The sequence below is a fragment of the Trachinotus anak genome, unplaced genomic scaffold (assembly GCF_046630095.1).
Source record: "Trachinotus anak isolate AG129_WGS33_773 ecotype Australia unplaced genomic scaffold, CSIRO_AGI_Tana_v1 ptg000018l, whole genome shotgun sequence".
NCBI lineage: Eukaryota > Metazoa > Chordata > Actinopteri > Carangiformes > Carangidae > Trachinotus > Trachinotus anak.
Genome location: NW_027273869.1, coordinates 18,904,387 through 18,917,868, shown reverse-complemented (window position 1 = coordinate 18,917,868; position 13,482 = coordinate 18,904,387). Strand labels below are relative to the sequence as shown.

At 44.9% G+C, this 13,482-nt stretch overlaps 1 protein-coding gene across 3 annotated transcripts in view; it reads right to left on the bottom strand.

Moving 5' to 3' along the window:
* LOC139635156 (thyrotropin-releasing hormone-degrading ectoenzyme-like) overlaps positions 1-9,644 on the bottom strand; it is a 154,899-nt gene extending 145,255 nt beyond the window's left edge. For all 3 annotated transcript variants that reach the window (XR_011694134.1, XM_071502203.1, XM_071502204.1), the window contains exons 1-2: positions 7,092-9,644; positions 1,297-1,541 (exon numbers count right to left, since the gene is read on the bottom strand). Coding sequence is in view for 2 of the 3 variants with exons in the window: in XM_071502203.1 (XP_071358304.1) it covers positions 1,297-1,541; positions 7,092-7,586 (740 nt within the window). In the remaining variant the exon portion in view is untranslated. The remainder of the gene's footprint in view (positions 1-1,296; positions 1,542-7,091) is intronic.
* Between the last annotated feature and the right edge of the window lie 3,838 nt (positions 9,645-13,482).

The window sequence follows — 13,482 nt, the reverse complement described above, 5'->3', positions numbered from 1 at the left end:
TGGACAACACTGAACATCACAAACACCCTCTAAACTACAGTAACACAACTCATTATCACATCTGGAGGAACCTTTAAAGTAGTGCTGAGACTGTAGTTACCTAATCAATCAGTTAGACAGTTAATCTGACAGTGTTTTTGTATTCAGAAACCGAGGCTTAAAATGAGCCGTGAGGACAACTTTGTGATGTCACAACAAAGCAGTCAGCCACGTCCCAAAGCCCCACCCACCTGGACCCACCATCCAACCTCGCGGGATTGTGTTTACCTGAAATCTGCTGTATTTGTATTCAATCACTCAGAAAACAGTTGGTTGACTGACCTGTTGTTACTAGAGCTCCAGAGAGAAGCCTGAGAGAGGAGATGTAAAACTACACTGATATATCTTCTGATGGAGACCAACTTTTCAAATAAAACACAGGAGAAGAAAATCAGTTTGTAATTTTTGCTGATGATACTGTCACTTATTTCATTGATCATGGAAGTAAATAGGCAACAAGACTGTGTGTTAGCTCATGTGTCAGCAACAAAACTGAAATTATGACGAAGTATAGATGAGTTGCTGATGGCCCTGAAATGCTCTGCATTCATAAAAATCTTGACAACAATAAAGACGAGACGGAGGAACGTGGCGATACTTCAGTATTCTGGTTTATGAGCTGTTTATATTGTAGTGTGGTAACCATGTCTTATAGTTGTAATCCTGAAGAGTTTTATGAAAGTTTTATGGAAGCTAATGCTAACTCTACTCCAAAACATCAGGTGGCTTTTATTCTGAAGCAGCCAGCTTCAGAATAAAAGCTTCAGTCTTTATATGGTCATGGCTTTACACCTCCATCCAATCACAAGGGGGCATCCTCTAATTTCATTCATTAACTACGACTTTGTGATGCTGCAACAAGTGGAAAAGACATTGATAAAATGTTCTGATGCTGTAGTTATACACACACACACACACACACACACACATGCACACAGATGGCCACACAGACAAACACCTGCATGAAATAATAAATATATCAGCACACAGTCTGTTTCCCATCAGCACCATGGGGAAGAAATCTGATGTGGAAACAATTCTGCACCAGAGACTTATGGGAAATTCATAACACACACACACACACACACACACACACACACACACACACACACACTGTGAGTTAATCAATGTCATGATGTGAAGCTCTGACCTTTTCTGCTTGAACCACCTGCTGCTGCAGGAAAAACGAGTGTGTTTCAGGGTGTTTGTTCCAGTGTGTGTGTGTGTGTGTGTGTGTGTGTGTTTCAGTGTGTGTACCGTCTCTCTCTCTGCAGGGTGTAGGAGCTTCTGAAGAAGCCCAGCAGCTCATCCTCAATGGCGGCGTCAAAGCTCACGTTCAGCCGGTAAACCCTCATTGGCTTAAGCTCGCGGTGCAGCACCACCACGTACATCTGATTGGCCGGGAAGGAGAAGTGGCGGTGGACACGCATGACCCCGCCCCCTGGCCGGTTGGCAGGACGACCGCCGGCGCCACTCTCCGCCGTAACAGACACTCGGTCCACCTGAAGGAGGGAAGAGGAGGAATCAGACTGTTGTTCTGTGGAATGACCCATCCAGCCACAATCAGACATGGCTGTCAACACTTCTATCAAACCTTAAAGATACACAACTGACTGATGTAACACACAACCTTTAATAAGATGCATGAGCACCGTCAGGCCCCAGACAACTTCAGTGTGCTGCTTTCTCACTGCAACACACCATGAGCTACAGTGAAGTAACTGCAAACACTTGTTGCTGTGGAAGTTCAGAGTTATTTCAGAAGCCCCGCCTCCATACCAGCATCCACCTGTAACGAAGGCGTGGCCTTCATAGCTGTCACAGAATGACGTCACCAAAATAAGATGGTCTGGCCTATGGAAGACTTCCTTTTTTTATTTTTATTTTATGTATTTATATTTTTATGAAAAGGTTCTTGGTTTTTTGTACCATTATTGAACTGAGCTGAAACCCAGTGCTTACTTTTAACAGTGTAATCCTCCAGCTCTCTGTGTCTGTTGTTTGCTGCCATATTATTATTACTGACGCGCAATGAATCTTGGGATAGGTTGGGCCTCAAAGGATCCACCCGTCAGAGCCTTTTTCACATTTGACAGCTTAGTCGTGCCGCTGTGATGCCGTCAGTCTTCAACTGCAACCTCCAGAGGTTACAGCCTCCGATTTGGGACACAGTTAAAATTCCCCAGCGGGATAATGATCGTTCCTCAGTTATCACCTCAGCATATGTTCTGTATTCACATAATAATTATAATAATAATGACTGTTTCCATGTGAATTTAATGGTCAATTTGCAGTGGTAATCAAAACATTGCACTTAGTGTCTTGGCGGGGGGTTGATGGAAAAAGGCTGAACAACATCACCAGCTGTCACTGTGAACAGTGCCCTCTGCTGTTTAGGACGATCAGTGCAGTCACATGACGAACCTGACAGAGCGACGCACTGCTCCTACAACAAACAGGTTTGTTGCCATTTCAGAGCCTTTACAGTTTGTCAGATGAAAGTCATTGCTAAGCAACACCTGACTCGATACCAGCTGTTCGCCATGGTGATGTGACAGGGACCACATGTACAACAAATGGTGTTTATGAGGTCGCAGTTAGCTTGGAAAAAAGACAGAAGAGACAGAAAAGTCAGTTTGTTCATCGGCTTACCTGAGGTCATTAATGTGACCTCGATGATGATGAAGCAACGAGGAAGAGCGCCTCACTCATTACAGGCACCACAAAGCCTCACAGGCATTTTCACTTCAGACCTAGACCTGAGCTGCAGCTTGAAGATGTGGATTTTGTTGGTAATTAAATGAAATGTCACCAAACTCTCGGCACTAAAGAAGAAAGCCTTCACACACTAACAGGTGTTGACACAAAGTGAGGGAGGTGTCGGTCCAGGGGGGTCTGCACACGCCCACACAGCTCTGAGAGGAGAAGAGGTCTAATCAGGTGAAGGAGGAGGAAACACCTGTGTGGGCGCTGCTGCACTGCTCCTGTTTCAGGGTTTTGGGTGTGAGGTGGCGACAGACTGAGGAAGTTGCTGAATGTTCGTTTGTACACTAGTATCAGTGTTTGGGCAGAGAGACGTCATCTCGTTCTGTCAACGCTGTTTGGGCTCAGTTCAAACAGCATTTCTAACACCAGAGGTTTGGACCAAAATCTGCTCGCATCAGTGGATCGGTCAGTTCTCTTGTTAAGGCGAAGCTCAGCCAAGTGCAGAGTTCAAATTCGTTCTTTGACATGCAAATTTGTATCGCTGACCGTCTACTGCAAACCATCCTGACAGTGCTGACTTTTAAGGGAGGGGAGAAAGAATATAGGAAGCTATCGCATTGCATCATTCAATTTTATATAATCCTGCATTCACTGAGGAAAAGTCGCTTCATCAAACAGATTTTGCCATCAGTTGTGAGACAGGAGTAAACGGCACATATACATTTGCTTAAATTAACTGTTAAATTACACCACCAAGCTCCTAGCACCACCTGTTTCACTAAGGGTTAGACACCACCATACTTCAGTTTTGCTGTACTGATTTCTGCTCATTCAAACCTCAAAGGTCCCATATTTTACACTTTTCCAGTGTTTTATTTATAGCGCTGATCTCCATCAGAAGATATATTTGTGGTTTTAAGATCCCAAAACCATCTCAGTGTAGTTTCACGTCTCCTCTCTCAGGCTTCTCTCTGGAGCTCTATTAACAACAGGTCAGCGAGCCAATCAGAAGAGAGGATCTGGGCCTCTCTATTTGGGCCACATGCTTGTTTTCTTCTGGCCCAGAATACATCAAGTTCCACGGCCCAAATCTGGCCCAGATACAGCATGATCGTAAGATGCTGCATCCACGTCTGGACCATTTTCTAAAAATCTTGTCTTCTTCAGTCAGACTCTGTCCAGATGAAGAGGATGGGTCCAGGTGGGCAGGGCTTGAAGCATGGCTGAGGGTGGTGACTGCTTTGTTGTGACATCACAAAGTTCCAGAAGTCCTGACGGCTGGTTTTAAGGCTCAGTTTCTGAATACAGGCTGTGTGCATTTCTCTGTGGACTGAGGCTTTGATACTTTCACAGTATTAATATAGAACCTAGACCTGCTTTATGATCACAAACATATGGACAACTACCTTTAGACTGGATGGGACCTTTAATGTTTAGGCCATACATTAATGAACTAATTAGTAAATATTACTTGCAAACTGGAGGAGCTAAAAATTATGAAATTTAGGGGAAGAGGAACCAGTGGAAATCTGGGGAGATATCCTCTGTGATGAACAGCAGTGCATGGTGGGAACGCACCTGGCAGCAGAGGTCAGAAACCTGCGGGTCGCTGCGTTGTCACACATCAGCAATCCTCAGCCAATCAAACCCTCGGTGTGTGTGAGTGTGTATCTGTTTGTGCGAGTATGCGTCTGCTCTTTGATGAATGAACTGATCGATATGAACAGAGAGCTGCTGACACAGAGAGGAAACACTGGGGATTAAAAGGATGTTTTTCAGGGTTTTCTGGCGAGTCAGCGAACGCAGCGCCACACTTCGTGATGCCTTCAAATATTCCACTCAACCAAAATACCTTTTAATTGTTGTTTGTTTTGACGGTTGCTTTGATTTCCCAGCTTGAACTGATCACTGTCAAACATCTGAACATTTCGTTTTGCAGCAGTTTGAATACAAAAACTTTATTGATGTCGATTTTGATCAAATCTCTCTGGTCAGCTGACTGTGTTTTGGAAAAGGTATTAATTTTTTACATTTCATGTAAAACCACGACGATGACACTTTCAGCACTTTTCTACTTTACTTTTGTTGAATGCTGAATGTGTTTTTTAATCGTGACATTTCTTTGACTCTGAGAATAAAGACGTCCTCACAGGAGTATTTTTTCCCTCCTACTTCTATCAGCTTCTTCTATTTTTATTAACAGTTTTGTTTTTTTGGCCTTTTCACATCCTTACAATTTTTCTCTTCATAATGCATTAACTCTGACGATACCTTAGGAGACCTGCCTACCGCCCCCCCAACAACACCTTTTAATTCACAGTGTGCTCACACACAAACACAAAAGAGGGCTGCAGGGTTTTTAATTGGCCTCTGCCAAAATTAGACAGATTTATCCCTGTCTCACATTAGCCAAGATGACCAGCCTGAAAAATCACATTGCTCAGGCGTTTCTCTGAGGCTTTCTCTCACCGTGTGCTCCACTCAAAAATTGGGCTGAAGCAGCAACTTTGACTGTTAATTAGCCTCGTTAAGGAAATCTCTGAGGCCAAATCTGGAAATAAACATTCTTTGTTAGAGAGCAGGTTGTTTTCCAACAAGAGAGAAGACCTCCGGATGTTAACAGGGAGGTTTGTTTGGAAAAGAATCATCAGGAAAGTTATCAGCCATGTCAAACTGTACACATCTGTAGGCAGGGATGTACCTGTTCCTGCTGCTGCTTCATGTTCTAGAAATCTGATTGGACGACAGAGGCGAGGCAAGAGGGCGGGGTATAGAGCATTTATAGAGCTTCATTCTAAACAGTGTTTGAGTGACAAAAACCGGCAACACCAAGACTGTACCTACAGAATAAGGCACTGCAAACATCTCTGTGGCGTCGTGGTCGCCCTGTGTTTCATGTTGGAGACTTTTTAATGATTCATTTTAAAAAAGCTGGTTGTATGCAGGTTTGCATAAATATGTTGTTTCTCTACAACAGAGGTGAAAAGTGCAAAGTTAGTTTGACCCATTAAGTCTTTATGGGAATATGTCTGGTTGTGATATCCTGTAATTTCCAAAGACTTGTTACTGTATATGTAACCCGGACATCTATGACGCCTTAACTTTTCCACATAGTTTAGTCCAGTTTTAACGTAGCCCTCTACATGTCTTCTGTCCTGAAAATCAACAAATCAGTTCTTACCAGGCAATTACCCTCATTACATATCTCAACAAAACATGGCCACATTTACATTAAATTCCATTAAATTTACTGTGGATATTAATGGATTCATGAATTTCTCAAATTTTCCATGTGAATATCTACTATGGATGTAACAATAGGATTTATTGAACACACCAATGCCACATCAAGTCCTTTGTATTTTAAAGGAGCCATTTGAAAGTTTTGCTGTTGCTATGTAGCCAACGTTAGCATTAACAGCTGTGTAGAAGAAACGTTTTGAGTTCAGCAACAAACTTTATTTCTTTACTTGCCAAGAGCTGTCGTCAGTGTCGGAAAACAACCCCTTTTGTTTCACCTCTATTTCTATCACTTCTTGTCTTCTACTGAAGTTAGCATGCTAACCAGCTAGCTGCAGACTGTCTCGTCACTTTCCAAGTCACTATAGTGTCCAGTCTGCCTTAAAGACACAGCGCCGCTCCGAGGATGTATTCTAATCTCTTGTGTCGTAAACACAACAATGGCTGAAGCTTTCAGCAATACTGGTACATCAACAGCTGTTAATGCTAACGCAGTGATAGCAAAAGTAACATAGCTCCTTTAAGACATCAAAAGGTCTTTCCTATAGCTCTACCCTGAAGAGAAATGTTCAATCTTAGTTAACTAAACTAAACTAAACTACTCCGAGGCCTCAGTCGCTGTCAACATTTATTTCAGTCAAATTTTGGACAGACCTCAGTCAATTTTGAATTCTCTGTGTTAAGAGTCTCTAAGAGAGTTAGAGAGTAGAGTTAAGACTTTCTGAATCTGTGCAGTTTTTATTTAAAGCTCAACTTTTGAGACATTTGACACAGGAATTTGTGTCGTTGTCCAATCGCAAACTTCTCACCATCCAACTTTATACAACTTTTCACCAATGGAGCTTTAAATCTCCTTTGCCCCCACTGCATGACCCAAACAGTAGTAGTCACCAAACTCCCAGCGCCAACTATTTCCACAGGCTGCCTGGAGATATTTTGTGGTTTATGTCAGGACAGAATTTATTCTTTTATAGTTTGCCTGTGAATCTCCTGTCTTCCGTCACCAACTGGATACTGTTTGCCGCCAATGGCGTGTCACAAATATCACTGCAGTGTACAGTGCATACCAGTATTCTGACACAGATTTTTCATACAGGCCACCGTACCTCAAGGCGGTCAGCGTGCAGCACAATGAACCGGGTGGCATTGATGCACTCCAGCTCAATGCTGACCTCTCCGGAGAAGGTGAAGTTGTCCATGTAGACGGCGAGCCGCAGGTCGTAGTGCCGCGGCCTCACTGAGCCCGGCAGCCGCGAGTTCCTCCACGGCTGGACCGCCTCCTCGTCCCCCCTCTCCCCTGTCCTCTCCCCTTTGCTCCCGTTCAACTTCACTGACCCTCCAGACCCCCGGGAGCCCGACTCCCCTGTTGCTCCGTCACGTTCTTGCCCACCACACTCCTCGAAACGAACGCTGAGCACCACAGCCACAGCCGTGACGATGATGAGGGTGAGGATGGACAAGGCGAAGCCCAACACCAGCCGTTTGTGCACCGTGATGTGGCGCTCGGTGGTTCGAGGCCGGACCACCACAGACTCGGCCCACTGGTCCGAGAGGCCGCGGCCATTTCGCATGGCGCCCGGGCTGCTGTCGTTTAGTCCCATTTAGCTAAAAGTGTCACTTTAACAACAAAGAAACGAGGTTCAAAGTCAGAAAAACATTCATTTACGCTCAGGTCAGATTCCAGCTTGTTTACACACAATTTCTTTTGAAAAGGATTAGTTTTGATCATCCGAAAGATCCGAGTTCTTTCTCCAGTGTGTGCTGCTGAAAACTCCCGCGGTTATATCTGTGGAAAGCTGACCTCTGACCTCACTGCTGCTGGACCGTTCTGAGCGTCCTTCAGCTCTGACAGGAGGTGGAAAATCAACACCCTAGTCCGTTTTACATTTCAGGCAACAAAACTGACAAACCAGAAAGGATGAGATGGTCGTGTGCGTTCTGGTTTTTGCGGCGAGGAGAAAAAAATCAATGCAGCATGGCTTGATTTCAAGTGTAGAGGAGGCTGAGGAGGAGGAGGAGGAGGAGGAGGAGGAGGTTTGCTGTTGAGGATGTGGCTATACAGTGAGCGTACCATCCATAGACTTTCACAGGAAATCAGCTGGGTAAGCTAAACTCCGAACCCACGCTGACAGACGCTGAAGTCGTTGGGTTTCCTCACAGATTAATCATTAAAATCACTTTTGGAGCAAATCCTCATTTAGAATTGATCCAACTGATCGACAGGCAACCAGAGCTGAAACTAACACAGAGGACGTAAAGCAGCAGGTTTGTGTCCCCGGGTTGTTATGAAGTTAATTTCCTCTGAGTTAAGAGCTCCTCCAGACCTGCAGTAAAGCGTAAAATAAACCCCTTTCAGACTATTATGGGATTATTACTATTATCATGACACAGCGGGAAGTAAAGATACCTTACGGAACATGAAGGTCGGTGTTGGGAGCCACAGATTCTCTGCAAGACTCTATGAGAAGAATTATGATTCAGCCTCAGGAGACTGAAGACTCAAATTTGTATCTTTGTCAAAAAATGAACAACATTTTCGTCCCCAGCAGTAAAGTTCTGTTGGGTTTGGGTTCTATGTTGAAAACTCTGCAGGTTCCTCAGTTTTGTTTGTGCACATTTCTGCTCAAAACCTTAGATATTTGTTTTAGTACAATAAAGAAATGTTTAAATGTTCTGATTCTTCTGCGTCTGCTCAAACCTGATGGAAACATAAGATCAGGTTCCACTGGAAGCTCTCAGCTGACGCCTCAACAAGAGGGTGAAGTTATTGGTAATAACTCTCTCTCTCTCTCTCTCCGTGGTCTCTGTCTACCTCTCTCTCCCCGTTTCTCTCTCTGGGGGGGTTAAGGGGATAATTAACGGGGAGCATGAGGGTTTATTTCACCGGGCAGGAGATGATTCACCCCGGTGAAGAGGCGGATCTAAAATGATTGAGTCCAGGCACCGGGAGCAGGAGGCGGGTTTCATCCGGTAGAATCCAAACAGTCAGTCCGTCGCCTTCATTAGATTCTCCCGGTGTTGATGATGAGGGTGATCCGGTCGTTAACGGTCCGTTATCAGATCAACTCCTCCGGTAACTTCTCTTCTCTCGCCCCTGGCGGGACTCGGCGAGCCCCGGGTCCGTTTCCCGGGGCTTCAGGGGAACCTCCCGGTGGTGATCCAGCGCTGGTCCCGGTGAAGTCCGCGGTGAGCACCTGCGTTATACCTGCGTTTCTTCCTCTCTCTCTTCAGTACCGGGGGGAGGAGGCTGAGGTGACCGCCGGTCAGCGGTCCACCCGGGACTGTCCAGGGATCCGTTACATTACCGTCAGAAACACACACACAGATCCGGTTGGAAATCACCGGAGTTTAACGTCAGAAGTCCGTTATTGATCCGTGTCAACCCCGGGGATCCGTCAGAAGACGAACCGGGACCCCTGCGTTAAAACACCCCGGGGATCAGGCTCGGGACCGGGAAGAGCCGTGAGGGATCCGTGAAAACCACCGGAGCCGTTTCCATGGAGTCCGCGATGAACTTTCAGTCCGCGGGGATCCGCCGCGCTCTCCCGTCAGCATCCCTCCATCCACCGGAGGAGAGGAGGAGAGGAGGAGGAGGAAGAGGAGTCTCGTGCAGCAGCGACTCCGCTCGCGCTGTGCGCTTGTGTTTCAGCACGAGCTCGACCGAGAGGCACGCGCTGACTGAGAGACAGAGGGAGAGCGAGGGAGAGAGAGGGAGAGGGTGGAGAGAGAGAGAGAGAGAGGGTGGAGAGAGAGAGAGAGAGAAGGGGGGAGAGGGAGAGAGAGAGGGTGGAGAGAGAGAGAGAGAGGGGGGGAGAGGGTGGAGAGAGAGAGAGAGAGGGATAGAGAGAGAGAGAGAAGAGGGAGAGGGAAGGAGAGAGAGAGAGAGAAGGGGGAGAGGGAAAGAGAGAGGGGAGAGAGGGATAGAGAGAGAGAGGGTGGAGAGAGAGAGAGAGAAGGGGGGAGAGGGAGAGAGAGAGAGAGAGAGGGATAGAGAGAGAGAGAGAAGGGGGAGAGGGAAGGAGAGAGAGAGAGAGAGGGATAGAGAGAGAGAGAGAGAAGGGGGAGAGGGAGAGAGAAGGGGGGAGAGAGGGAGAGGGTGGGGGGTGAGAGGAGGGAGGGGGGATAGAGAGAGAGAGGGAGAGAGAGAGGGAAGGAGAGAGAGAGAGGGATAGAGAGAGAGGGAGGGAGAGCAAGAGAGAGAAGGATAGAGAGAGAGAGAGAGAGAGAGAGAGAAGTGAATGAAAGCTACACCCACCAACTCTATTCTGTTCTATTCTGTTCTACTGTGTATCAGCTCTGATCCAAACCAAAGAAAAGAAAATTAATGATGAGACACAAGTGAGGCAGTGAGTCTTTATCACACACACACACACTCACTCTCACACACACTCACACTCACACACACACACACACAGCTGCAGATTTCTAATTGTAATTAATGTGTCTGCTGTGATAGTTTTTTTACTCCAGTCTCTTTATTCACTGACTCTTATTATCACAGATTTTATTTATGTATTGATCACACGTTGGATCTTCCCCATGCTGCAGAGGAAACGTCCTCCATGAAGGTTCAGACGTTCAGTAATTATTAAACTCGTGTTGAAGACGTGTTGACTGAGCTGAGATGATTCTGCGGGACGGACCTGAATTATACACACAGGTGTTTCTGTCCCGTCAAACTCAAGGACCCAGCTCGGCGCAGATCAGGGTTAATTAACGAGGACCAGCAGCTTTACAGACGCTCACACACGATTAAAACGAGACGGAGGCTTGACAGTGTGAACACGTCTCAGCTGTGTTGTGTTACAGTGATGCACACTCACTGGTTTCTTGCACACATGCATTCAAGCACTTTCAATGACCCATGTCTATGTATGTGTATTTTAAAAATCCTTCCAAGGCCTTGAGCTGATGACTGTGGGAAGGAAGGTCCCGGGTCCAAACCCACAGATCGGCTGCTCTGCAGAAAACACTAAAATACATTTTGTCAAATGATTTTCTTGTGCAGCTGAGGAGCCAATCAGAGAGGGAGACATGTGACACACATTTCAGGAACCTCACACACACACACACACACACACACACACACACACACACACTTTAGTGAAAGACACCACCGGTTACAGAGTGAAGTGCATTGAGAGGTGAGTCTATAATCCGTGGATGTCATTCACCAACATGAGAGCAGGGCGTGTGTGTGTGTGTGTGTGTGTGTGTGTCAACAGCTGAACACATCATGATCCTGTGATGCTGCTTTGAGACAAACAGTGAAAAATAAGAATATTACAATTATTTTGGCAGATATTTTGATACGAATTGATGAATTTTTACATTTGATTTTCAGAGAAGAAAATATAAAAATGAGAACGATGTGATTTTCTCTTACATCTGGAGAATATGTCTCCATATCAACACAACGCTTCAATTATGGCCTGTTGTGACACATTTTACCTTCATTAAAAAAAAAAAATGCAGCTCCTGTGATTTGGATATTGCACTTTTCCATATTACGATAATATTTCAATTAATTGTGCAGCACTAGTTTTAAATGAAGAAATTATACAGAGACAGAAAAAATGATATGAACATATTGATTTCACATTTCCTCGTAACATGGTTTTTAACATGACTATAACAGTTAATAATGCGTTTCTTCGGTTATTAACACTTTTCAATGTGTTTTTCAACATGTTATAAGATTTATTTCACATTAATGTCATGGTTTTAACGCGGTTAGAAATAGTTGTTAACAATATTTTATTTATATTTTATTGGTGCATCTTTAATTTTGATGTCAGCATTTTGAGGCTCCAGCTGTTGCGGTGCACAGTTACCACGGTTACCATCTACCAGTTTTGTGCACATGTTCAATTTGTGTAAAGAATTGTTTAAAAATGTCGCAAAAAAAGTTTTTACACGTGGCTGAGATGAAGTTAAAAAGTTAATTTACTGATGAAGATAGAATGTGATAAAGTGCAATGGAAACAGGCTCAGAGAACTAAATCATGAACCAACAGCGGTGGATGGAAACGTGAAGTCATGACAAATATCTTGGCATTTGGATGTGAACGCGATGGCTGCAGACTCTGTGGGGACACCGGTTCACAAACACGGCGTCTGTGACACTTCGTTCTGCCGCAGCTTAATGCGAGTGGCTCAGTCTCCTCGGTAAATCCAGCTGTTATTTCCACGGCTGTTTGAACAGAGCCACTTCACCCGCTCTCGCTCTGTTGTTCCCGCTCAGCTAGCATCACAGTAGCTGTGCTTTACTCCACAGAAACAGTCGGATCATTCAGAGGCTGGATTCACTCGCTGCTTCCGTAAAACACTCTTCACCGTCTGAGTTCAGCCGGAGATAAAACGTCGGAGGATGATCAGATTAGGTTTAGCTGGTCGACTGACAACAATTCAGATCCTAAGTACAAATACCACACTGTCAAATACTGAATTACAATGTAAGTATATAAGTATACATTCTGTAGTGAAATGTATTTAAAGCTTTGACAGTAAAAACTTATAGTACAAGAACCTCAAATTCATACCTAGGATCAGTACTTGAAGGAATAACACTAAACATAATGTTCACCTGTGTTAATTACATGTTTCCTAATGTAACCTGTGTTAATTACATGTTTCCTATTGTTAATTAGGATACATGTAATTTGCCAGCTCAGGATCCTTTTGGTATCCAACCAATGAAACGTGTTCTGTGTGGGACATTAAACCACACCTGGACGTGTGATGAAGGGCAGGTGTTCCCCCACCGTTACCAAGGTGACACTGACAGACGTCCAGCTCATCTGCATGCATGCCGCTAGCTGTTTGATTGGCTATTGACACAGCCTGCCAAGCGTTTGATTGGCTATCACATGAGCCATTAATTTTACGGCGATTGGCGTGTTCCTGCCCGTCTGTCTCAGACTGTGGGTGTGTTTATGTGTGTGTCTCCCTTTAAGCTATCTGTTATCTGGGGACGGTAAAAGTGTATATATGTGTGTTTGTGTGTGTGTGTTCTGTCAGCTTTATGTCATGCTCAGTGAAGCTAACGGCTAGTTTTCATCTCTCTTTGTGTCAGATGCTTCAGCGCTCAATGCTTTTGTCCGGCTACAGGCTACAGGATGTTCGACGAGAGTTGTTCTGTCCATTCATGTGACAACTTTTGGTCCCACAAACTACAATACACACAAAAGTATGAGGACACCCCAACACTTCTTCAGTATGTGACTGTTGAACGAACCTGGTTTCAGGATTGAATCCAGTCTGTCAATAATGGCTGCAGTGATTTGCTTCCATTCAGCCGTAATTACAGTGAAAGGAAGTATAAGCGAAAGACACTGTACTAACGTGATGCAAATGAGAGCTAACCACAGAGCTATGCAGTAATTAGCAAAAGAGCTAACAAAGCAAATGTGGTGCATCGGTGAGTCGGGTGTTTTAGCAGGTTAGCATAAATGTTTCTGGGATTCCTCTTTTGTACAGTACGTCCTTCGTCCTTTG